The sequence below is a fragment of the Equus przewalskii genome, chromosome 20, assembly GCF_037783145.1.
Source record: "Equus przewalskii isolate Varuska chromosome 20, EquPr2, whole genome shotgun sequence".
NCBI classification, from domain to species: domain Eukaryota; kingdom Metazoa; phylum Chordata; class Mammalia; order Perissodactyla; family Equidae; genus Equus; species Equus przewalskii.
In genome coordinates this window covers 49960591-49985560 of record NC_091850.1, presented here as the reverse complement: position 1 = coordinate 49985560, position 24970 = coordinate 49960591, and the positions used below count along the sequence as shown (strand labels likewise).

Below are 24970 nucleotides of genomic sequence, written 5' to 3'. Positions count from 1 at the left end.
AGCACCAGGGGACACGTACAAAACTGTGGAATAGGTGTGGGGTTGTGGCACAGAAATGACTCCCTTGGCTCCTTTCTCATCCTTGTTTTCTAAAAGGTTATAGTTCACTGTGCCTGGGAGGGTAACGGAGGCTGCCCAGGTTATGCCTTCTCCAGCCCCAAGAGGAACAGGCAACAGGCCAAAAATGCCAGTGGTCCCAGGGAGCATGAGGAAGTCAAGAGAAGAAAGGTAAGACGCAGGACAATGGGCAGGATTAACAGCTAACGGGACAACAGGAAATGTGTGCAAGGCCACCTTATAGACTGCTAGAAAGATAGCCTCTCAGAGGCGGGAGAGGCTGGAGCTCCCACAAGTTAACGTGAAGAAGAGCCAAGAGAGAGTTATAAAACATGCAGTATATTTTTATTGTCAACATTTAACAAATCAAAGCTTTTTACACACACATGAATACAACAGAATATAATTATTTGATTCAAAAGAAAAATATGGGATCCATGAAAAATAATCATCCATACCATGGTATGGGAATAGAACCCAAGTTTAAAATCCTATGTTGGACCCTTTCAGTCATGATTCTTTCAGTCACCTAAGACTACATGTGGAGATAAAGGAAGCTGTTGAAACTCAAGGGCCAAATGCCCCTCCTCAGTCCAGCCCCAGTGATGGCCCAAGCTGGAATAGCCATTCCGATTCCCTCAGATGCCCCTCCCAAGATCTGGGGACAAATGTTGCTAATCCTCTCTTAAGCTTCCATTGAGCTCCCCCATAAGTTCTAAAACAATTCTCAGACCAATCAATGAATCCAAAGTGGAAAGACACTCAACGGGAATGCCACGGATTCAGAGAGAAAGATCTCAGGGACCTGAGAGTGAAATGAATAGCGCCTGCCTGATTCTGCAGGGAGGAGTAATCAATCTTAGGTATTAATACTCAGTGCCGCCGGCAAAGACACTGAAGGAAGGCCTCCCAGTGAGTCATGATTTTAAGACTCCAAGGCAACTAGAGCCTGAGTATGGCCTGACTCACCCCATTGGCAGTCTTTCTCTGTGCATCATGTGAAATTGCTCCCCATAAAACAATTCCTATAACTGGAGCTCGCTCTCTAAATAGCTGGGTAAACTTTAATCAATAAACAAACAAAAGCAGAATGTGGCACTATCGCCTTAAGTGGACATTAAACATTTAAAACTCATTTCAGAGATGGTTATGAGACTCAGTGAGCATGCTGAGAAACATGCTGTCTTGAAGGGTCACTAGGTTTTCCCTCTTTATTGGAACAGACATTTAAGCAAATGACAAGGACATAAGTGTGAACGGCGTGTCTGTAATGGGTCAGAGTGTTTTAACAGCCACTGCACAATCAGGGATAAATATTCCAGAACATGCAGTCAAGGGAGTAACCTTGCAAACACAGCAAGCTGTTAGAACGTGTTGAGCAATGAACTCTGCTAGGCAGGAGGAGCCCGCGGTGGCAAATATTTTACCCAGGCTGGGAAAAAAGATCCCGCCAGCACCTTCTGCCTAGCCAGGTAAATCGAATCAAGGCTTCAATAAAATGTGCTTGGTGGTATTAAAACATCACTGGAGCATCTGGTCCACTTCATTAGTAGCCTCTTGGGCAGATGCCTCCCATGTATAACACTAAATCATGAAATTCTAAATGCACGTGGAAATCAAGATTTTAAAAGTCAAGATTAGCCAGTCCTTCCTTTACTTCTGCCTTATCAGTGTTTCATCCTGCTTTCTCACACTTTCTTGTAGAGCTTTGTCTTACATGAAGAAGTAAGTGTTCACGTAGCGGAGCAGTGGCCACCTGCTCAGCTGTAACGTGAGCCATTTTAGGGACTGACTAGGCTCCTCACATCCACAGGGAATTTTTCATGTATGTTTTTGATCAACATTCTTATTCCTTCTTCAGAGAAGCACTTCCTTCCTAAAGCCCCCATCTTCTTGGCCTGCGGCCTGCCCACTCCTTCTCTGCAGAGATGGAGGGCCTCAGGAACTCCCTCCCCTTCCAGCCACCCCCACCCGCTAACTTTCCTGCATCCTGGGTGCCCTGGCCTCCCTCCCTTCAGGCTCACTGGAGGTGGTGGCTGCTTCCTGGAAGATAATCCCCCACCTGTGCCCAGTATCCCACCACCCCCCACAGCCCTAGGGACTTTGCCTAATCATCTCCAGCTCTCTCGTCTCTCTTCAGCCCTTTCCTACATCTGGCTCTTCCCTATCACCATTTAAGGATGATTAAGCAATGCTCTCTTAAAAGCAGTCCCTTGTCCTCAGGTCCCTGCTGGCTGAGACAATCATTCTGTCCTTTTATATCTATTTATTCACCTCACATTGATCATCCCACCGAGTTTCCTCCTCCTGCACTGCCCTGGACCTGCTCTGATAAATGCCAGTTGCTATGGGTTGAATTGTGTCCCCCCAAAAGATATGTTGAAGTCCTAACCTCAGGCACCTATGGATGTGACCTAATTTGGAAATAGGGTCTTTGCAGATGTAATTAGTTAAAATCAGGTCATGCTAGGTGAGGGTGGGCCTAAATCCAATATGACTGGTGTCTTTATAAAAAGAGGAGTAGATAAAAATACACAGACACACAGAGAGGAGGCCATGTGACGACAGACTCAAAGGTTGCAGTGAGGCATCTACAAGCCAAGGATTGCCAGAAGCCACCAGAAGCTAAAAAGAGGCAAAGACGGATTCTTCCTAGAGCCTTCAGAGAGAGCACGGCCCTGCTGACATCTTGATTTTGGACTTCTAGCTTCCAGAACTCTAAGAGATGATATTTCTGTTGTTTTACGTCACCAGTTTGTGGTATTTTGTTACAGCAGCACTGGGAAACTAATATACTATTGTTCACAGAACTTCTGGGAGGGTGACCATCTGTCTCAGTTCTCCCAGAACATAGGACGTCCTGGGCAAACCAAGATGAGTTGGTCACTCTACCTTCTGGCCCACATCTGCTTTGAACTCGCTGCATCCTCAGAAACTCTGATGGCCACCTTTCTCACGAAAAGCCCTTCTTTCTTGGCTCCCGTGATGCCTTGCTCTCAAGGAGATAATTCCATTTGATGCCAGACAGGAACTCAGCTTTCTCAATCTAAAATCTTCACATCCCTCACATTTGCTTCCCCTTCTTTATTCCAACATCCAAGAACTTGGAGATTGTACTCAGTGCCTCCTCTTCCTTCCTGTCCTACATCCATGAAATCATCAACGCCTCCTTCAAATTTTTAGAATCTACCCAATTCTTTCCTTTTCTGCTACCATTTCCTTAGCTCAGTTCCTCATCACTGCGCCCTTTGATCACAGCAACAGCCTCAGAATGGGCTCTCCCTGCCACCATTTTACCATTGTCTGAGCTGAGCCTATCCTGATAGAAGGGAAATTCTTAACATGCCTTTCGATGCCGTGCATTACAGAATCCCCACTAACCACTGTAGCCTCATCTCCCTGTACCGCCCCGCTGCAGCGTAAAGTAAGATTTCATGACTTGCTGTACATGACATGTGCCAGGACTTGCTACGCTCCCCTACCTCACATCAGGGCTTTTGTACTTCTCTTTCCTCTCCCTGGAATACCTCTCCCTTCCTGAGTTCATATATACCTTCTAAGAATCATTTGAGACTCAGCTCTGACATTGTCTCATCCTCGACACCTTCCTTAACCACTCTCCCATGGCCCAGGCTATCTGGTTCAGATGTCCCTCTCCTGGGCTCCCATACCATCCAGCAAAGACACCCATAGAATGCTTAACAGAATGTGATACAATGGTACTTTGGATTTATATTCCTAAAAACGTTCAAAACCCTTAACAGGAAGTGTGTTTTTTGCCTTTATCCCCTCAATATTTAGCACAGACCCTGGTACATAATAGGGACTTATTAAATGTTTGTTGGATGTTCACTCCAAATTAAAAACATGCAAATCAAAAATATGGTGAGATGCCATTTATGAACTATGGGATTAGCCCAAATCCCAAAACCTGACAGTGCACTCTGCTGGAAAGGCTAGTAAAAAACAAGACTCATATCCAGGGCAGTGAGAATGCAAAATGGTGTAACCTTCATGAATAGGAATTGGACACTATCAAGGAAAACCACATATGCATTTACCCTTTGACCTAGAAACCCCAATTCTAGGAATCTCTCCCAATGGGATCCTTGCAAAAGTATCAAAAGACGTTTTCAGGAGGCACTACTCATTGTGACACTATCCATGATCACAAACAACAGAAAATAACCTAAACATGTCTCAATAGGGAGTTGTTGAGTAGACTAAGTTTCATTGCATAGTGGAGAGCTATGTGGCTGTGAAAAAGAGTGACATAATATACTACTAGAGAGTGGATTCCAGGACATATCATTATGTCAAAAATGCTATGGGCCGGCCTGGTGGCGCAGCGATTAAGTGCGCACGTTCCACTTTGGCAGCCCAGGGTTTGCCGGTTCTGATCCCCAGTGCGGACATGGCACTGGTTGGCAAGCCATGTTGTGGCAGGAGTCCCACATATAAAGTAGAGGAAGATGGGCACAGATGTTAGCTCAGGGCCAGTCTTCCTCAGCAAAAGGAAGAGGATTGGCAGCAGTTAGCTCGGGGCTGATCTTCCTCAAAAAAAAAAAAAAATGCTAGACAGAGAAAAGTTTGTGTATATGCCACTTTTTATCTAAGAAGGGAAGGTATGACTATATGTGTGAGTGTATACATAGTTTTTTATATTAAAAAAGAAGCATAAACCATAAAACATAAGTAAAAGGCCAGCTAAATGTAGAGAGAAAGAACAGGACAAGGAACACAGGGAGTAAATCCAGTTTCTCTGAACATCCCTTGTTTAATTAATTTGACTTTGAAACACTACATAATAATGTAAAGTAAATTTTACAGATCTCTAGAAATCAAAAATGAAATTAAACAAATGAAATTAACTGGGTTTTGAGTTGGTGGCATAACCATACAAAAGGAAATTATTTCAAGTGATTTCAAAGCAGTAACTTTGCTTTAACTTCCCAATGAAATTTATACTCTGAGAACTAAAAGAAGAGAAAAAAAAATCATCTTTAAGGGTTTCCAGTAGTCGAAAATGACTGGAGTTGCATGAAATTGTTATTCTGAAACAAGTGAGTATGTGTTTAGGGAAAGACAAAGGAATAATTATGCTGGCGGCAGAGACTAAGGATTCTGTGCACGGGAGAAAAAGATATAAGATGGAAGAGGTTCAGAAAAACCCTAGAGTCGTGAGGATGAGTTGGAAGGATCCAGAAGAACTTATGGTGTATTTTTAAAAACGGTTTTCTCAGTTCTGTCCATTGAAAAGACCTAAATCTGAGCACCCCCGTGCGCAAATCAGGCCAAAATGACTGATTCTCAAGTCTACGAAAGGCAATGGCTAAGAGGAGTTCAGAACATCTTACTATCCCAGATAGTAGGCATGGTATCAAAGGCAACTTGAGTTGTGCCAAAACTCAGGATCACCCTCAAAAGGCTCCGATGGACTTGAAATGTGATGACGTCACCATTTGTAAAAACAAGTTGCAATTGTTTGAATTTACCAAATATTGAAATCCATGTATTAATAATGATTCTAATAATCAAAATTTTAAAAAAGCAAACATAACATCTTGTTTGTCCCCTTTAAATTATGTTAGAGAACTAGCTAACTAGTGTCTTTTTAAAAAAACTGGTAAAAGGAAGAAAAAAAGCATTTAGTCTGCCTTTCCTTTATGAGCTGTACCCTCAGAGTATTTGATGAGGAAAATAGTTGATGAGGGAAAGTTACTTTATATAGAAGTATTCTTGCCATTAAATGAAGAAAAAACAATGAAATCAGGAAATCCCAGTTTTGCATCCAAGAATGAATCAGTAGATTTAGGCAGTGATCATCGATTGATGCTAATTTCACACCTGGTTATCATCTGCCTCCCACTGGAAGAACATGGCACCATCCATGACACATCTGAGACCAAAAGATCCAAACCTGAATCTAAGCAGCCTCTCGATATTACTATGAATTTACAAAAATACTCGGGACAGAAGAACGTTTGAATGACACCAATGGGATACACTTGGCAAAATCCAGACTTGGAAACTACAGGACAAAGAGCTCAGGTTTCCTTAATAATTAATTTGCAAGGGGAGCAACAACAACAACAACAACAAAACAGTAAAAAATTAAAAGAGATTCAAGAGATAGATTAATCAATTGCAGTGTAGGAACTCTACTTAGATCCTTATTCAATCCAACTGCTAATAAAATCATGCATGAGCATTCACGAGGCCATCAGGGGTCTCGCTCACTCACTGGATGTGTGGTGACTGTATGGAACTGTTTTGTGTTTGTTTTCTTTGATGTGTTTGGGTTTTTGTCTGTTTTCTTTGATGTGATAATGGTATTGTGAATTCCCTTTCTTTGATAGCCATGAACGGAAATTTTATAGATAAAATTATATGATTTCCTGAATTTGCTTCAAAATAATTTGGTGGGTGTGGGGGAACAGAGGTGCAGATTTAAAAGCAGAAAGGTGGGCCATGAATTAATAAATGTGGGGGCTGGGTGTTCCTTAGACTATTCTTTCTGTCTTTGTATATATTGGAAACTTTTCATGATATAAAGTTTAAAAAATAACAAAACATAAAACTATTTATTAGATGAATTATTAAAATACAATGTCTGATTAATGATACTTAGCTTAATAATATAACGTAAGTTCCTTGAGGACGAGGCAAAGACTAATTTACTTTTCATCCTGAATACTTAAAGGGCCTAGGGTATAAAGAACCCTAAATAAATTTTGATGGATGAAAGAATAAGTGAGTAGATAAACATGCTAATTAATTAATTATACATACTAATTAATTAATCCTACAGATCTGTGGAGATATTCAAGACATTAAACAATTCTGTCTGCCATGCAATGCCAGATAGAGACAAAGGCTTCAGTTTTGTGGCAAGACTAAGGCATTGTTGGGAAACACTGAAGTGAAGAATTTTTGTTTTACTTTGTATTGGTGTTCTTTCTGTGGGTCACATTTTTACCCCCTGGCTCCAATCCAGGAGGGTTGCAGCCCCTAAAGGTGGCCTCAGTGATGGGATTTTCCACCTGTGATAACTCCCATCTTGGACTCCTCCTAATGATCAGTTTCTGGATGTGAAATTCTTGTGATGAAGGATTTTGTATTTTCGCTCCTATTTGAAGTCGCAGAATAATAGAGTAATAACCACTGTTATCCTCTATCAGTGAATATGGAATGTGCATTTGAATGGTGGCTTTTCAATCAGAGCATGCTTGTCCCTTACCTTTATAGGAAATGACCGGGTGCTCCGCTCTCTGGCACTGAGAAGCGTCGGTTTCTGGCTGGGCGAGTCTCCACCACCCAAGGCTTGAGAACAGCCATGCAATGATGCAGGGTCCCTTCATGGTGGGCAGAAGGCCTTTGACTCTGGGCACTTGTCTTCTAACCAGAAACTCGTCTTCCCGTCATGTGGGGAAAGTGCCTAAAACACACAAAAGAGAACAATTAGATAAACATGAGTTCAGGTTTTCTGGTGGGTGGTGTTTTGGTAAAGCCCTTGTCACTACCTTTAACAAAAAGAGAGTTTAGAGTGCTTAGACAAACACATCGCTTTCTAGGCGACACTTCAGATATGTGTGAGTGCATGTGTGTCTCAATAGAGACCTCTCTTTCTCCAGCAATTTTATGAGATAGTCCGTTTGTCATACAAACAGAAATGTTATAGTGATCATCAACTGGTTTTCCATTGGAAGATCATTCTCACTCCCTCATGCAAACGCAGATGTACATGTGGAAACCCAAAGAATCCCTGCCTTTCCTTTTAATACCCAAAGGTGCCTATTTAATAAGGCCACAACCATTGTCTTTTACTAACGACCTGATTATTATGCTATCCAACTCTTAAAAATCATCATATTTGGTGAATTTTATCCTTTGAAATTTATAGATGACCCACCTGCAAAGTTTCTGGCTAAAGATCAAGCGTGAATCAAACATCTATATTGAGCACCTACTGGGTGAAATGAAATTAGTAGGCTGGGAGCTGCGAGACTTTAAAGATCATGAATAATTTAAAAGATTAATAAGCTTTAAAATAAGATACGCTTGTAAAAATAACTATAATCCAAGCTATTAGAAAACCATAAAAAGTACCACAAGTGCTGTGGGAATTAGGAGAGAGCACTACAGCTATTTAGAGGGCTCAAGGATGGGTCCAGGAAGGAGTTCATACTTGAGTTTAGTACTGAAGGATAAAGACGATTTCAGCAGATGGAGCTTTCTGGAAGTACACTCCATGCCAAGGGAAGAGGATAAAAAGATGCATTAGAGAGGCAAGAGGAAAGAGGAGGCAACATATTTTGGGAGTGGTTTACTGTACTTGACCCAGACCCCAGGAGATACACAGGGAGTAGTGGGAAGCAGCTTGAAAAGTCGGTTGGGTTAAGGTTTGGAAGGCAAACTATACTAAGGTCTGAGGTCTCCATTTTTAGGCAACAAGATACCATAGTATATTAACATTAGAAGAGATAGCAATAAAATCGTCCTCACAATAGTACACATAGGAAATTGGGCAAAGAAGAGCATAGAGATGAGAGGAGCATAGAGACAAGTTAATTTGAAGCCACTGCAAGTATTCAGAAGAGAAATAAATGAGGCTGTGACTTCAGGTGGGGTCAACGTAAATAGAAATTCAGGCAAACACAGTCAACACTCAGAGTGATGGCTTAGGGAAAGTATGGCAAATGAAAGAGAGCCACAGATTCTTTGAGCTTCCTCCCATTGAAAGGTGGTCTATCCACCCTCTCTTGAATTTGGGTTGATTCTGTGACTGTGTGACTCAATCAAATACAACAGAAGTGATGGTAGGCTTGTCGCCCAGCCTAGATGCTAAGAGATTGGCAGTGCCCACTTCGTGTCTCTACAACACATTCTCTGGAGCACTGAGACTCCAGGCCAGAAGTCCAACTCTCCTGAGACTGCCATGCTAGAGAGATCATATATAGGTGGTCTTAGTGACATTTCCTACTGAGCCCAGCTTCCCATCCATTCCCACCAAGGCACCTGATACGTGAGTAAAGCTGAAAACCACTGAGGACAGTAAGTATCACAAAAGCAAAGAAATCACTCCAATGAGCCCTGTCTAAATTCCTAACCCCCAAAGTGTGAAATATAATAAAACAATTATTGTTCTAATCTGCTAAATTTTAGGGAACAGAAAGCAAGAGGCACAGATGGACTCAAGACACAGAATATAAGGGACTGCGAGGATAGTAATGCCACTTATTTAAATAGGACAATCAACAGAAGAATTTTGTTTAGAGGAGAATATGATCATTTAGTTTTGTGCATGTTGGGTTTAAGATGCTGGGAGAATATTTAAGGAAATGCAGCAGACTGTGAAAAATCCAGGTTGGATGCTGAAGAAAAAAGAATTCAGACACAGCATATAATATTTTGAAAGGTTAAAATCCTGGGTATGGTTAAGACTCACCAGGGGAAAACATGAGAAAAAAAGAGCTAAAAAGAACTGTTTAGAAGCTGTAATTAAAAAAGTAACCACACAAAGATGAGAAAAGGGAACAGAGAGCATCAGGGGAATACGGCAACATGAAGATCAAGTCAGGTTGGAGGATAGCAATAACGCATTTTAAACAGGGGTCTGGTCAACTGCATCCCAATGAAGCAAGACCACTGGTTTTAGTCAACAGACAGTCAATGGTCAACTTGGGGGTTTCAGTTTCAGGAGAACAAGAGACAGAATCCGTATACCAAGGACCTAAGAAGAGAATGGATGGAACAAAAGTGAAATATAACATGCATGCCTACTCTGAATGCCAGGTGACCATAGAAAATTCAGTGAAATCAGATAAGCACCACAAGATCAATGTTAGGAAAATCTCAGAGTAGAGAAAACAGATCATTAAATGTGGCTTCTTTTCTGAGAAGTGGTGTGTGGAGAAGAGATTGTAGATTTAAGAGGGAGAAGAGGTATCAAATGGAAGAAGATCCAGAAAAAACAGAGGCAGCAAACTATTAGGGTCCCAGTAAAGGAAGGGTTACGAAAGGAAAGAAAGAGGCCTCATCTTTAAAAAGGAGTGTGCACATGAATGTATGATGAGATTCCAAGATGGAGAAAACATAAAGCTGGAGTATATCAAATTTCACACTCTCCATATTTTGAGCCTCACTGACTCAATGCTCCCTTTGACAGAAATTTTCAAGTTGGGCAGAGAAACACATGAAGCAGCTACAAATCATGACAAGGTGAGAGCATGGCTTCTGTAGGAGCAAGAGACCCTGAGCAAGAAGGTGGAGGAAGGAGGGGAGAGGAAAATTGGGAGTCAGGGGCACATGAGTACAATGGGTCCATAATTCCCGCCCAGGCCCAGTGCATTGTAATGGACAACAGAGCAACAAGAGTTATTTTTCCTTGGTTTTAAACTATAAGTATGGTTAATTTCACTTTTGGAAAAGGGGTCATAGTCTGAAAAGCTGGAGGCTGCTCTAGAACTCCAGTCTAGAGGTAAACACAGGAAACAGCCCATCTTTTCTTATCCTTCTGACCTGAGACTTAAGACATGATATCCATCAAATGACGTATCTTAATATAGAATAACATTATTAGAATTAGATGTAATTTAATTCTGTTCAGAGCAACGAGATTTGGAGCACCCTCGCCAGTCCACTCAGGGAAGCCTGCAGGTAGATTATCACAGCCTCATGTCAAAACAATCTCGATGATAAAAATAACATGGGAAGATAATGAAAGTAACAGTGAGCCCTCAACAAGTTCAAGCTCTGTGGCAGGCATGACGCCAAGCACTGACACCCATGCCTGGTACCCAGAGCAGTGTCTCCCACTAAGCAGCATTCCATCACAGAGATGGATTGGAGCACTGTCCTGTCCCCAACTTTCAGACTGAGCTCAAGTCAAGTGGAGGCTAAGAGCAAATTCTCTTGCACATCATTTTTCAATGTGTCAGACCCAAGCCAACATAGAACCCCTTTCTGTTAACTATGACCAACCACCAACCGGAACTGCCCCACGTTCACAACAGCCATGCACTCTCAGCTCAGTCCTAACATCTCTGCCCCATGAAGGAAAGGCAGAGAGAGTAACACAGGTGCCTGAAACGTTCCTTCCCTGGGGTTTGGAAAGTGACGATTAGAGAAGAGGGAGATGCCATTTCAAGTGAAAGAGCAGCTAAAATGGAACATACAGTTTGATGGCGATGACATGAAATTGCATGTTTGATACGTTAAACTAAGGAGGACGCATTTAATGAGAACAGGTGCTTTTAGAAGTTTATAATTTTCAGACTATGACATGTTACCTATTTTCTTAAAATAGAGGTACTGTATAAACAGTCATCATGGTAAGGGGCCAGGGAAGGGCATTCACAGTCTTCATTTAGAGTGAGCTTTTCTGAGCATCCTATCATGCAAGGCTAACTCTTTGAATAGTCTTTGACTCTAAATAGGCTTAGCTCTAAATAGCAGTCCCTCCATCCTGGTGCAATTCCATCTTCCTCTGAATCATGAAGCTCTCGCCTCTTAGTGGCACGGGTGGGGGTGCGCATATTTATATCGGGCATTGTAGTGCTCCATATCAGCGCCACTGACGTTTAGAGCCAGACAATTCTTTGTTCTGGAAACTGTTCTGTGCATTTAGCAGCATCCCTGGCCTCTACCCACTAGATGCTGGTAGCACGCCCTCCCCATTTGTGCCAACCAAAATTGTCTCCTGACATTGCCAAATTGTCCCTTATTGAAAACTTCTGATTAGTGTGAGTCAAAATACCTCTCCCTCTTTAGAAAGTAAGTAAGCTAACATTACTTGACAGATTATTTTAAAATACGCTTATACAAATCACCTGACTGAATTTGTATTGAGCCATTTCAGCAAAATTTCAATAAAAATGAAAGTCACATTAATTACAAATATTTGCCACATTGGGCAATCTATTATAAAGGAATATTCATAGGATCAATTTCAATAAAACTTGTTTGGATCTCACCCTACCATATCTGGAAAATTAAAAATATATTAGGTGAGTTAATACTAAGCAAATGATTTTGCCAATAGGAAGATACATGACAGCAGGCCAATTTGGGCTACAAAATAGAAGCTTTTTTGTTGTATCTACTTCAAAATCCCTGAAGCCTTCCTTTGGTTTCCTGATGTGGGAGGATCTCTCTATAAACTCGATCTAAATAAGCAAAACTCTGTATATAAGTGTTTGTGCAATAAATAGCTTTTCCCATTCACACCCACACTGCAAATGAATAGGCTTTGGGGAACAGAAAATAACTGTTCCTTTTAGTTAAAAAAAAAAAGCTGTCAGATAAAAAAGAATGAAAGCTTATACAAGAAGTTACACTTAGCGAACAAAGTCTAATTATTAATAAAACCCGATCCAAATTTAGCTTAATGTATTTCTTTTCAAGCCTCAGACCTACTATAAAGTTGGAAGTGGCACAAGTCAGGTCCGTTGGCACAATTCAGAGTCCACAGAAACTCTTCCAGGCCTGTCCCCTACCTGACGGCCTTAAGGACTTCCATTGGAGACAGGATGAAGAAGTCAGGTGAGTGAACCAACCCAGTGAGCTGACTCAGAGAGGACTCAGGAAGCCATGTCCCCCCACATGCCCACAGCAGGACTGTCCTCAGTATCAAAGGGCTGAAGCCAAAGTTGAGGAGCCAGCTGCATGTATGTCTCTTAATTATGAAAAGTCACAGCCTATTGTAACATCAGAAACTCAAACGGCAGGATTTGGAGGAGAAGGTGATGGGCAGCTCTTCTGAACAGTTTGTATTGGCATTCACTCTTTCCATCTCTTGGCCCCATCCCATGGGATCAGTTGACTTGCTCACCCAGAGACTAAAGTCCCAGCCCAAACTGAAAGCAGCAGAACCACTGAAGAATCATTCCATCCTCCGAACAAACCTAGGCTTATCCCCACACACCCTGGCACAGGCAAATACGGCGTCTGTTGCACAATTATCAGAAGCTGCCAGGTAAACAACCCCGCCCTATTCAAAAACTTTCAGGATTCCTCCACTGCTTTCCAAAGAAAACACTGTGCCCTTTCACCAACAACCCACCTCCTACTAATTCCACCTCCACTACTCCCACTGCAAAGGCTTCCTTTCTGCCCCTCTAGCCTAGCCAGGTTTCTCTGAGTAACCCTTGCACACTCATTTAAACATTTGCTGATGCCACAGGCCTCACAATTGCCCCCAGTCTTCCCACTACCCAAGCTTCAGGCTGACCTCTACCTTCTGCATACACAGTGACCGCCTATTCCAATCCACAGCGGCAGCTCCTTTCCAGGAACCATGATGTACCAATGACAGCATCTGCTTCCTCATCAACAGTTGCAAGTATGGTCACATATCCTTTCGTGTGTCTAAGTTTCGACTTCTCTGTTTTATTACAAACAAGCTATGGGTTGAACATGTAATTGCAGTCCCAAGTTTATGCGTTTCAACATGCTGAATGGGCCATCTGAATGAATCAGAGGTCACATAGCCAATGTTCTCTTTAGCATTTAGAATTCACCCATCCCTTGCCACTGAGCACCATTGCAAGGTGGCTTATTCGTCCCTTGGCACATATGAGACAGGAAACGAACCAACGATTCCCTGAATTTGAGAGGTGAAAGGGGACATGGAAATCACCTAGTCTCTCTCTTCACTTTGTAGCTGAGAAAGTGAAGGCTCAGGGTACATGGATCTCACAGGTTTATATAAGGTCAAGTAGGTAGTGACAGGCCATGTCAAAACGGGTGCTACTACCCCCTGGCTCTTTGCATAGCTCACTCAGCATTCCTGCCCATGATGGTAAAATCACACATTTATGGCCACAAGATCAGATGGCCTGATCACACTCTTGTCTCCAGAGTAAATCACAAGGGATGACCCCTTGGCACAGAAACAGGTGGTGTCTTCGAGGGTGTCATTAATCCAGACAGCCATATTGAGGGATGTCACCTGTGGCAAAGGATGGCCCTTCAATACAGGGGGGCAAAGATGAAGAGGCCAACAGTCCAGGCACTTCCAGGTTACAGTTGAGAGTAGTCAAACAAGTAAAAATCTATCTTTTGACAACTATCAAATAGAAGTAGGAGCAAAGTCTTAGGAAACACAGAAGAAGAAGGAATTCCCCCTGAATGAAGAAGATAGAAGCTCTGGCTTCTGAAGGAGTGCCAGTCAGAGCATTCAAAGAAGAAAGAATAAATAATCCAGGAGAATTAAGGTCCATAGTGTACCAGGGCTGGAAGGACGGTATGACTAAATCTATGCTCTTTCCTTGAGCAGTATCATATTCTGGGTACCGAGCAGGAAGGGGAATTAAACGAAGAATCAATAAAACAATAAGCCTAACAATGTGCAGTGTTCAAGTTCATAGAATGCTTCCAACCTTTTTCACGAACAATAACTGAACATTTTATTCTTTGGGAAATGAAGTGAAATTAAAATTGTTTTGTAATTGGGTTGAGTCTATAAGGGGTATCAGGATGCTCACCAAACATATTGCATCTTCAATTTTTATGCATTTTGTAAAAATTGGATCCTTTTTATACTATTTTAACCCATGTACCTTGACTGCCAAGTTTCAGCCCAAAGAGGTTTAACAGAAATGATTTAGTGAAACATTTTTAGGAACGTGTTAATGAAAACACTGACTGCCCTTAAGTACAGAAGCACCAGTGGCTGCCACCTTCAGGTAACTGAAAAAGAAGTTGCTCTGTTCCTCATAGATTTTCATCGTCTCTGAACTGAGATGAAATGGAACTTTATGGCTATATAAAATGACCTCATGGTATAAAATGGGGAAAAGCAAACATTAAACTATTTTCTACATTTCAATAATGGTTCGGCTCCAGTGACCTTACTTTATATCTCTCTTCAAAGGGAACTGTTATTACACTTTCCCTTTTTCCCCTTGTTTAGCTCCAGATTGCCTGGAGGAACCATAAAAATAAATGAAGTCCATTAGATAAAATTATTATTTACACGAAGGCCATATTAATTTTATCTGTCAGCAGGTTTTTAAATGAAGTGAAAGTTCATTCAATCTACTTCTGTGTTAGCTAAACCAACAAGACCCTTTTCTAGGAAAGAAAGAAAAAAACCTTAAATAATGGGTCCTTCAAGACAACATAACTATATCAACAATTTCTAAAGGACTTATTCAGAGATGTTTCCTCAAGGCAGGAAACTCATATGGACACAATAAAATAGTCAAGTTATAAACAACTCTTATGGTGTGAAAACTACTATTCTCAGCTCCCATTTGTCTTTAGTTAAGATAAGCAGGACTTGGAGTGCCACATTCCCTCTTGTCAACTACAAGATGCAATGTCTATGCCAACATAGAAAAGCACACAAAGGTAGTGGGGACAAAAGAATACACACTTCTATTGTCACTACTCTAGTCAACATCACTGCACACTCCTTGACTGCCAGATCCAGCGAGCTTATACAACTGGACATCTCTGTGGTTTTCATGCTCACTGACCTTTTCCCTTGATTATCTCCTGAAACTCTCTCTTCCTTGGTTTCCTTAACACGCAAATCTCCCTGTCTTCCTACTGCATCCAGAACTCTTACTTTTCAGCCCTCCCCTTTACTGAAGGTGTAACCCAGTCTCTCCTGAATGCACATTTCTTCTCAATCTACACACTCTCAGTAGCCTATCTCTCCAAACTCACATGATGTTACAAGCTTTCTAAGAACGAGTGATTTCCAAATCTATAACTCTCCTTGAGATCTCTTTTACATAATCCAGACCCTTAAGTCAAAATAGACATCTTCACATAAATAAGCCAAAGGTACCTCATCGACAGGTGAGCTCATCATCTGTCTCTATCAACTGTCTTTTTTGTTCCTATTTCCTCTCATGGTTAGCTCCAAGTTTACACGGACATCTGTCTCATAATCTGAGGACTCAGCTACCATTTCCCCCTCCTTCATCTTCCCAAAGCTCATCTGTCATTTTGTCACTACACTATGACAACTCTTTCCTTACCCATCTCTAGAATCATGCCCCCCTCCCACCCTGACCAACCCCCTCTATTTCTCACCTCTGCAATGTCAGCTGTTTTTTGACAGCTTTCCCTGCCTCTAGTCCCAATCCTTAAGCTTCATCTCTGAGTAGCCTTCTCAATTATTTTTCTGCTTTCCCCCTGCTCCCCAAAGGGCCCCACTATACATCAACACTCATTTCTATTACAGCCTTTATCACCCTGAACTACAGTTACCTGTGTACCTGCCTCATTCTAAAACAAGGCTGTGAAAATCTCAACCTCTGGTCAATACAGGCTGTAGCATCAACAATCAATCACCACCTGAGAAATGAGTTAATGTAGAAAATTCATACAAACCCACATCCACCTCTCTACCTTCTTAACAAGATTCATGCTTCCATTAAAAGGCTATTCATGTTCCTTTTCTTCTATGACTCTGCTATTCATTGTCTCAGACGTTTTATTTCTCTATTAAAATTCTCTTAACATCTGGTCCAAATATAAGGATTCCCATGGTTTTGAGAAATGGCCTTTCTAAATGTCAGAATTTTCCAATTGATGGTCAAAGGGATGAAGGGATTACTATAGGCAGACCAGCTAAAAACAGGGAGTCTCCTGGGCCTGAAAACATGAAAGCACATGGAAGACATAACCCAAGGGTCTGAACCCTGAGGGGTTTGGATAAGTTACTCTAGCACGTCATAATTCTCTGGAACCACTTGAAAAGTCAAAGGACCAAAAAATAATATTACAATTCATAGCAGAAATAAATTCATCAAATTCACCATTCTAGGGTGCAAATGCAGTATCTTGAAATATTATCAGATAAATTAACAGATAATAGACTGTTAATACACTTGGAAAAACCAGACTAGTTAGTGAAAAGGCCCCTGATGTAGTGTCTTCAGATTTCAGTTGGGAATGACCCTTGTGTTTGACATCTGATGACATCTATGTGGCCCAATGGACCAGATATGTCAAAGGCGATACATTTGAGTTCATTCACATCTGTCACAACCTTTGGTCTAGGGAAAAACAACAAGCAGGCTCAAGAGCACTAATTACTATTTTTGGGACAGGTTATTAAAAACAATAAGAAGAAATCCTCACTAAAATAAAAATTAACTATAGTTAATAATATTGTATTGCATATTTGAAAATCACTAAGAAAGTAAATCTTAAAAGTTCTCTTCACAAGAAAAAACTCCTGAGACATAGCATACCAAAATCAAAGATTCCACTAATCAGAGAGTAATAAAATATAAAAAACTGCAAAGAAGGTTATGTGGTTATATACAGTATTAATACATCTCTTATTTTCCTGAAATAAATCTGTAAAATGAGTATTATCATTTCTTCCTATTTTACAGATGTGGAGACAAGACTCAAGGTGGTCCCACAGACAAATGGAAGAACTAACAATTTAACAGGTAAGTCCCTGGCCCCCAAACCCAGGGTCACCTTGCTGTACTAAAGATACCATACTTCTCAACCTACACACTCTTATTGGCCTATCTCTTCAAAACCACACGATGTTACATACTTTCTAAAAACTGATGCTTTCCAAATCTATAAGTCTCTTTAAGAACTCTGTGCATAATATATCCCTGTTCATACCTCATTTCTGCAATGATTGTTTATTGACTCGGGGTTAGGAGCTTTGCTAGACACCTGGATCATCTGGAAGAAGAAATAAGCAGATGCTCTTTCTCTACCAAGTGACTTCATGTTGGGCCTGAATACGTGTTTCCCTGGGGATAGAAATTTCACTAAGTAACGAGCTGCAGCATCATTCACAGATCCTGGAGCAAGAGACTTCATTGACCAAGATTTAATCCAGCCAATGATGAAAGAGGACCAGCCCCAGCACAAATATGAGATGGCCTTCTCGGTGTCTTGTGTCATCCTCTGCCCACCATCTACACACCCTCTTGGGGGGCCCATGATGTCAAATGGCAGCTATCAGCTGGTGCACTCAAACTTATATCTCAGCCCCAACCTGTCCCTGAAACTGCAGCTTCCATCCAGTTTTCACTGCTACTCGAGTGACAAAGAACTCCTTCCAACCAAACTAGACTAACAAACCACTAACCTGCCCCCACCCCAAATCTGCCTCCTGCCTGATTCTCCCCATCACAGCGACAACCATTTTGATTTCTCTAATCTCCCCACGTGACACCGTCGTAAACCTGTCATATGGATCACACACCTGTCCCCTTCGCTCACCTTCACTGCTGCAATCTCAGGTTAAGACACTTCATCTCTCTCCTGGACTCAGCAGAAGCCTCTCTAGTCGGTGTTGGGGCTTTTCACTCCTGTCCCCCAAAAGTCCAACCTCTTTGTTGCAACCAGAGTAATGTCTGTAAAGCGCCTAAAAAAGTCGAACTTACAGAAACAAAGAGTAGAACGGGGCTTGTCAGGGGCTAGGGGGTGGGAGAAATGGGGAGAAGTTGATCAAGGTGTACAAAGTTTCAATTTTGCAGGATGACTAAGTTTTGGAGATCGACTGTACAGTATGACGACTATAGTTAATAACACTGTATTGTATACTTGAAATTTGCTAAGAGAATAGATCTTAAATATTCTCACTACTCACACAAAGAAAGTAACCCTGTGAGGTGGCGGATGTGTTAGTAAGCTTGATTGTGGTGATCATTCCACAATGTATACATATATCAAAACATCACATTGTACATCTTAAATATACATGATTTTTATTTGTCAATTATACCTCAGTAAAGCTGGACAAAAAACAACTATAATAAAATATTTGTGTCTTTTTAAAAGAATGTATGTATGTAGCTGCAATAAAACTATATGAAAAGGAAAAAAAGTTAATCAGATTAGGTACTTTTTCCCTGTGTAAAGCCCTGGAATAACTCCCTTTGCAACTTCCTAAAAACTCAAACCCTTGACCCCAACCAACAGGAACTCCACTGTGGTCAGTCCCACCCACCTCTGCACCGTGCTCAGGCCGCATACACATGCGCACACACACACACACACCTCTGGTATTCCTGCCCATGGAGCTTATCACCCTTCAAACATCACCTGTGGCCCGTACGTCCACAGGTACTTTCTCCAGGTCTTTACAAGGTGCCTCCTTCTCATCACTCAGGTTTCCATCCAATGTCACCTCCTCAGAAAGCCCTCCCCAACCTGGCCAGCTAAAGCACTGCCTCTTACTCTCTACCAGATGCTGTTGTTTTACCTTCTTCATGTCACTTAAAACTACTTGAAATCATTCAAGTGATATGTTTGTTTATGGCCTCTTTAATCCACTAGGATATAAGCGACTGGAGGACTGAACCTTGGTTTGGTTCGTGCAATATTCCCAGGGCCTAGAAGAAAGTATGACATATAAATACTATTGACTGACTGACTAGGTACTAGAATGGGTAGAAACCAAGATAGCCTTTGTCCAAGTGATGGAAAAAATCACTGTGAAGACCTAAATACCTTTTGCCAGTGCCGCTCACTAGTGCTTACAGGGAGTTTCAGGAGAGTTTCTATGGAAAACTACAAGTTCACTCACAAGGAATCACTCTATTAGGTGAGATTTCAGAAGAACAAGTCAATAAAGACCTTGAATTAGCTGCCACAAAATCACTGAATGATTAGCACGTAATTCGATGCTGTGAAATGCAGACATGCTGTGAACATATGGTATTTTACTTTTCAGGTCATTAGCCTGAAATGTAGAAAGGTCATGGAGGACATCACAGTAAAGGTCTTCATGGTTGAAAAGAAATCCTCAGGTGTTTTACATTCTGTATTTCATCACAATATTAAAAGTTATGCAATGCTGGATATGTTAACGAAAATTCAAAAGTAGCAATTCCTAAATATAAGTCCGGAAAAAGAAATAACAGATTGCAACAATTTGGCAAGTTGTTGCTCAACAGTGAAGGAAGTTAAACACAGCTGTGGGATGTCTGATTGCTTGCTTTCATTGTGCAAAAGTAAAGAACTATCTACGGTGTTCCTCAGCCTATAAGCTCCCAGTGATCTGCCCCGCCCATCAACATTGGTTTAGGAGAAGCAGCATCCGAGAGACATAAGGGACCCAGACTCTGGACCCAGACTGCCTGGGTCCCAATCAGCTCCAACATTAACCTTATGCTCAGGTTCCATCATCTGTAATACAAAGATAAAACCCACAGCTTAAAATTATATGAGTTAATTTGAAAGACCATAGAGTACTCCCAGGCAATTAGGAAGCACTAAAAAAGTTCTAATAAATATAAACAAGTAAGAACTATTAAAAAAAAAAAAAAGGAAAATGCTTTTTAAACCTTGTAGGAAAAAAGCTTCAACAACCATATTAGTGTCTTCGCAGAAGAGATGACAAAAGTGTTCACTGTTTAACAAGAGCTGTGATGGTGGGCTGCCTCGGCTTCTGGAAAATTCCATGCCTGCCCAGGAAACAGGTAAAAGAACATTCATAACAACCTTTTTCATAATAGCAAAAAAGTAGAAATAATACGGGTGTCCACTGAGAGAATGGAAATTTTTGTGGTATAGTATATCACAGTGAAAATGAAAGGACACCAGCCTCATACAACATAAATAAATATCAGAAACATGATGTTGAGAGAAAAAAGTCAAGAATAATAAATTATATAGTAAATCCATATTTATTGCAAGTAAAAAAGAAGCGAAAGTAAACAATATTTTGAAGTTGTCAAAACTATATAAAAAAGCAAGAAAATGTCAACAGACACTTCACAGCAGTGCTGATGTGAAAATGAATGAATGTGGAACAAGGGAGGTAGTTCTCTGCTTCAGTGATTTCCCATGATCAGGCACCACAATCGAATCAGACTGCTCACTGATCCTCCTCACTTCTGCCCTTCCACCTAGAACACGTTCCCCCATGTCTATATCAGAACCTTGTCCCTCCTCCGAGGACCAGCTCAAACCCCAGCTTGTCCCCTCATGTAACCACTTCCCCAGTGGGAAGCAAGGTCACCTCCATTGAGCCCCCTTAGAATGCATGTCCCTGTGGCCCTCAGCTCACTCTGCCCTATAGTCTGGCTGCTTCTGCCTTGTGACGCGGCATCCCTGCAGGGCCATACAGGAGAGCCTGTGCCCCACTGGTTACTGCAGCCCCTCAAAGCCCACCACACCTTGCATGTAGAAAGGACTTAATATTTGTTGAATGAATGGATCAACCAACCAATAACAAACAGTAGACAGAAGTGGCAGGCTAAAATAGGAGGAGGTTGGGGAACAGGTGAATTTTGGAAGCATGGGAATCATGTAAAAGGACTGGAAATAAAATGATCAAAATTCAGCAGAGAAATGGAACAGAGTCTCAAGGCAGACTTGACCAAGAATGGGGGTGGCAAACGCATTTACTGTTTGAAGTGAAAAGACCAAAGTTATAAGTAATGAGACCAAATAAATTATGTCACATCCATACTATTAAATATTATACAGCTTGTAAAACCAATGTAGTAAAACTCTATACACTGACATAAAACTCCAATAATGATGTTGAGTCAAAAAAAATAATGTGTACACATTTATTTATCCACAGAAACAAAGAAGAGAGAAAGAGTAAGGTCCAATCTTTGACTGAAAGAAACTAAATGATTTCTACGTTTATATGTTTGTAGGTGAAGGAAAATTGTGGTTACTCCTAGCAGCAGGGGTATTTTATACACTAATGTTCAACAACATTCATTTATTTTGTAATTTCAAGTGAGTCAAAATATTTAGGTTTAAAATATGAGTGAAGTGAGATTAACATACATATTTAAACTCCTTTCCGGTTTGACTTGCTGAGTATAAGGAAGGAGGGCACAATGCAGAGAAAATTGCTGCAGGGCAGGAAAGAAAGCAGCACAGGTTTAAAGAAGGGATGAATAGAAAGAACAAGCGTTGAGAGAGCAGAGGCCACCTTCCCATAAGTATTCTCCAGGCAGAAAAGGAAATTCCTGGTTCTCATTTAAAGTCGGGTCAAGCCCCATTATGATGAGAACACACGCCATGCAGGTGTAAACTGTGAGTCAGTGATAGACATTTCTAAAACCAGGACCTCCCCCGTCCTTTACTCACTAGATTCATTTTACCTGGGGAAAAAACGATCTTCACTCTTACCTAAGGAAATGAAATTAGTTTTATCAGCCTTGACAGCTAAACTCGATTACCGAAAGTTCTCTGCTGATACTGAGGAGAAAGGCTCAGGCACACAGGCAGGGACAAATATCTTCCATCCTGACACGGCCAGACTGCTCCTCAAAGTCACCACTTTAGCTTGGTAAATAGCACATACCTGTGAAATCATTATAGGAAAGTTCCCACACATGTTTGTTTGGTCAACGAGCAATAGATCGTGTTTCTGGTTGGGTGTGTAGATGAAAGTGATAACTTTCTCTAACATCATATGTAAGAGGCAAAAGGTTATGCTTAATTTTGCTATTCTGGAAAATTCCTGCCGTTCTCCCTGGTTATAACCACAGCTCCACAAAAAGCAGCTCATTAACCACGGAGATGAGATTGGAGGTAACAGGGCTGGGCTTTCACTTACAAACAGCTCCTTCTGGAAAGTCAGATGTTTCCAGAGCACAGAACTCACCTTTTGAGGACACCTCCTTACAGAGGAGCACAGATAGATCTATCGAGTTGAGTAACTAACCTCACAGATCACAATAATTTGGCAAGTTGTGGGAGAAGGCTACCTATTTAAGAAATCTGACAAAAAGCATTCCTTTAATGTCTGCCATTTTTGAAACACAAACATGAGGCAGTTGGAGGTGGCTATGGCTATTTAGCCAAACACCCGTTTTTGATTTGACACACCAGCACAAGCACACACAAAATGATTTTAAGGGGCTTAAAAGTATTCATACACTTTGTCTTGTGATTTCATCTCTAGGACATTCTCCGAAGGAATTTACCAGATATGTCAACAAAGATTTACATTGAAATATATTCCTCCTAGTCTGATTATTAGGTGTTACAACCATAATTTGGAAGCTTCTATTTAGGGAGAAATGGTTCTACAGAAATTAAGTACATCAGCAAGACAGAATACTATTTTTAAGAGAAATTTTAAGGATATGAGAAATACTCAAGATATAATATGAAGTATACCAGTAGGAAACTAAACTGTGCCTAGCATATAACAAATGCACACAGGCACACAGGGGCACACCTACAAATGTGTGCTCATGTGCAAGCACACACACAAACATTCTCATACTGCAAGATAAACATACAAACACTGGGATCCCAGGCTCTGAGTCTGAGTGTAAGCTGGATGCAAATCTCAGCTCAGCCTCCTGCTGGTTTCGTGTCCTCGATTTTCATCTTCAAGTGAGGATAACCTTTGTGCCTTTCTCATAAGCCTTGTGAAGATTTAACGTTCTATTCACTGTGAAACTCTTAGAACAATGCCAGGCCCAAACGTGCCCAACAACTGTTAGACATGACAATGTGGATCTTCGTTGTTACAATTAACATCTGGAGGAAAAGATACCCAATCGTTAGAATGTTCTGACATATGTGGTTCTGCATCATTTTAAAATAATTTGGGGAGCTGTTTTTGCAAATCTACTGCAAATGGGCATGTGCAATTATTACTATCAGAAAAAAATTGTATGTATATTTTTGCTAAGAAATTGCTACAGAGAAGAATCAAGAGGAACTGGGGACGTAAGCCCCGTCTCTGGCTCATTTCCATCACCAGAGGACAGAAGTGGCTGTAGCTAATAAGTCCAGTCTCGGCACTTTTGTTACACGTGGTCATGCTTGAAGACACCAGGAAGAACGGTGAAGATGGTGTCAAAGACGACATTTAATCGTCTTTAAAAGAAGCAGAATTCCTTTATCTCCTCAGAGCTAGACCCCCATCTAAAAGGCATCTCCCCAACTCAAGAGTGCATGGTGCTCAGGAGCACCAGCAGCATCTGAATGGTCCTGTTCTGGGAGGAGGGCTCATCAGTGCTACAATCTCAGAAAAATCAAAGAGAACCAGATGAACTTCTCTAGAGGAAATTCCACATGACCAAAGATTTTACTCACAGTAGGAAACTAGAATTTCAGTTAGATTTTTTACCTAAGCAGCACATTGACCGAGGACCTGCTGACTGAAGCAAGCACAGAAAAACACAAATCAAGAAAACAACATGATGTTCTGAGGCCTAGAAAAAAATATGACCATGGTGTGGCATCAAGTGCCAGATCAAATGAAGGACATTACAGTGGTCATCCATAACGTCCTAAGTGGAAGCCAGAGCTACAGTGTTCACAAGCACCATCGCTGGAGTTTATTTATCTTGTGAGTTTCCTCCACACACCATGCTGAAGATAAAATACAATGAGATCATAACCTTTCAAAAGCTTAGTTTATTGTCCAATATTTTTCTCCAGTGGCTAATGGTGATCCTCACAGATTAGAACGATAGAGGTTATAGGAAGAGGCAAGCATGCAGACACATTGAGAAAACAATTTCCTAACAGACGAGAGCCACAGTGGAGTAGAGAAGTCTGGAATGGCTTAGGATACTGAGGAAGTGAAACTGGAGTGTGCCGGGGACCAACCCCTCCACCCCCAGGTGAGAAGTCTCTGCCATTTACCAAACTTACCAACAGAAATGTTAGCATTTTCTGCATGAAATGACATGAAAAACTTTAAAGAAAACTATGAGAGCTTGAGAATTACAGACCAGATTTAATCCAGACAAGAAACTACGATTGAGGAGGCAGCCTTCTAGCCCCAGGTTATTGTCAATCTAGAAAGTGGCAGGGCCAGGACTTGAATTTACATGGATTTGACTCAAAAACTGCTGTGCAAAATTCCATGTCACCAATGGTATAATGATTACTGTAGGTAGGCTGACAATTTTGTAACTATACTGTACCAACACCACTGGAGACAGCCCGCATCTTTAAACTTTGTAAAGTGTATGCTACA

General features: G+C 41.2%; 1 protein-coding gene across 2 annotated transcripts in view; it reads right to left on the bottom strand.

Annotated features, from left to right (window-relative positions):
- SEMA5A (semaphorin 5A) overlaps positions 1-24970 on the bottom strand; it is a 460685-nt gene that overhangs the window by 288877 nt on the left and 146838 nt on the right. For both annotated transcript variants that reach the window (XM_070587216.1, XM_008513162.2), the window contains exon 3: positions 7298-7495. In XM_070587216.1, coding sequence (XP_070443317.1) covers positions 7298-7418 — 121 coding nt within the window. In that variant the 5' untranslated portion in view covers positions 7419-7495. The remainder of the gene's footprint in view (positions 1-7297; positions 7496-24970) is intronic.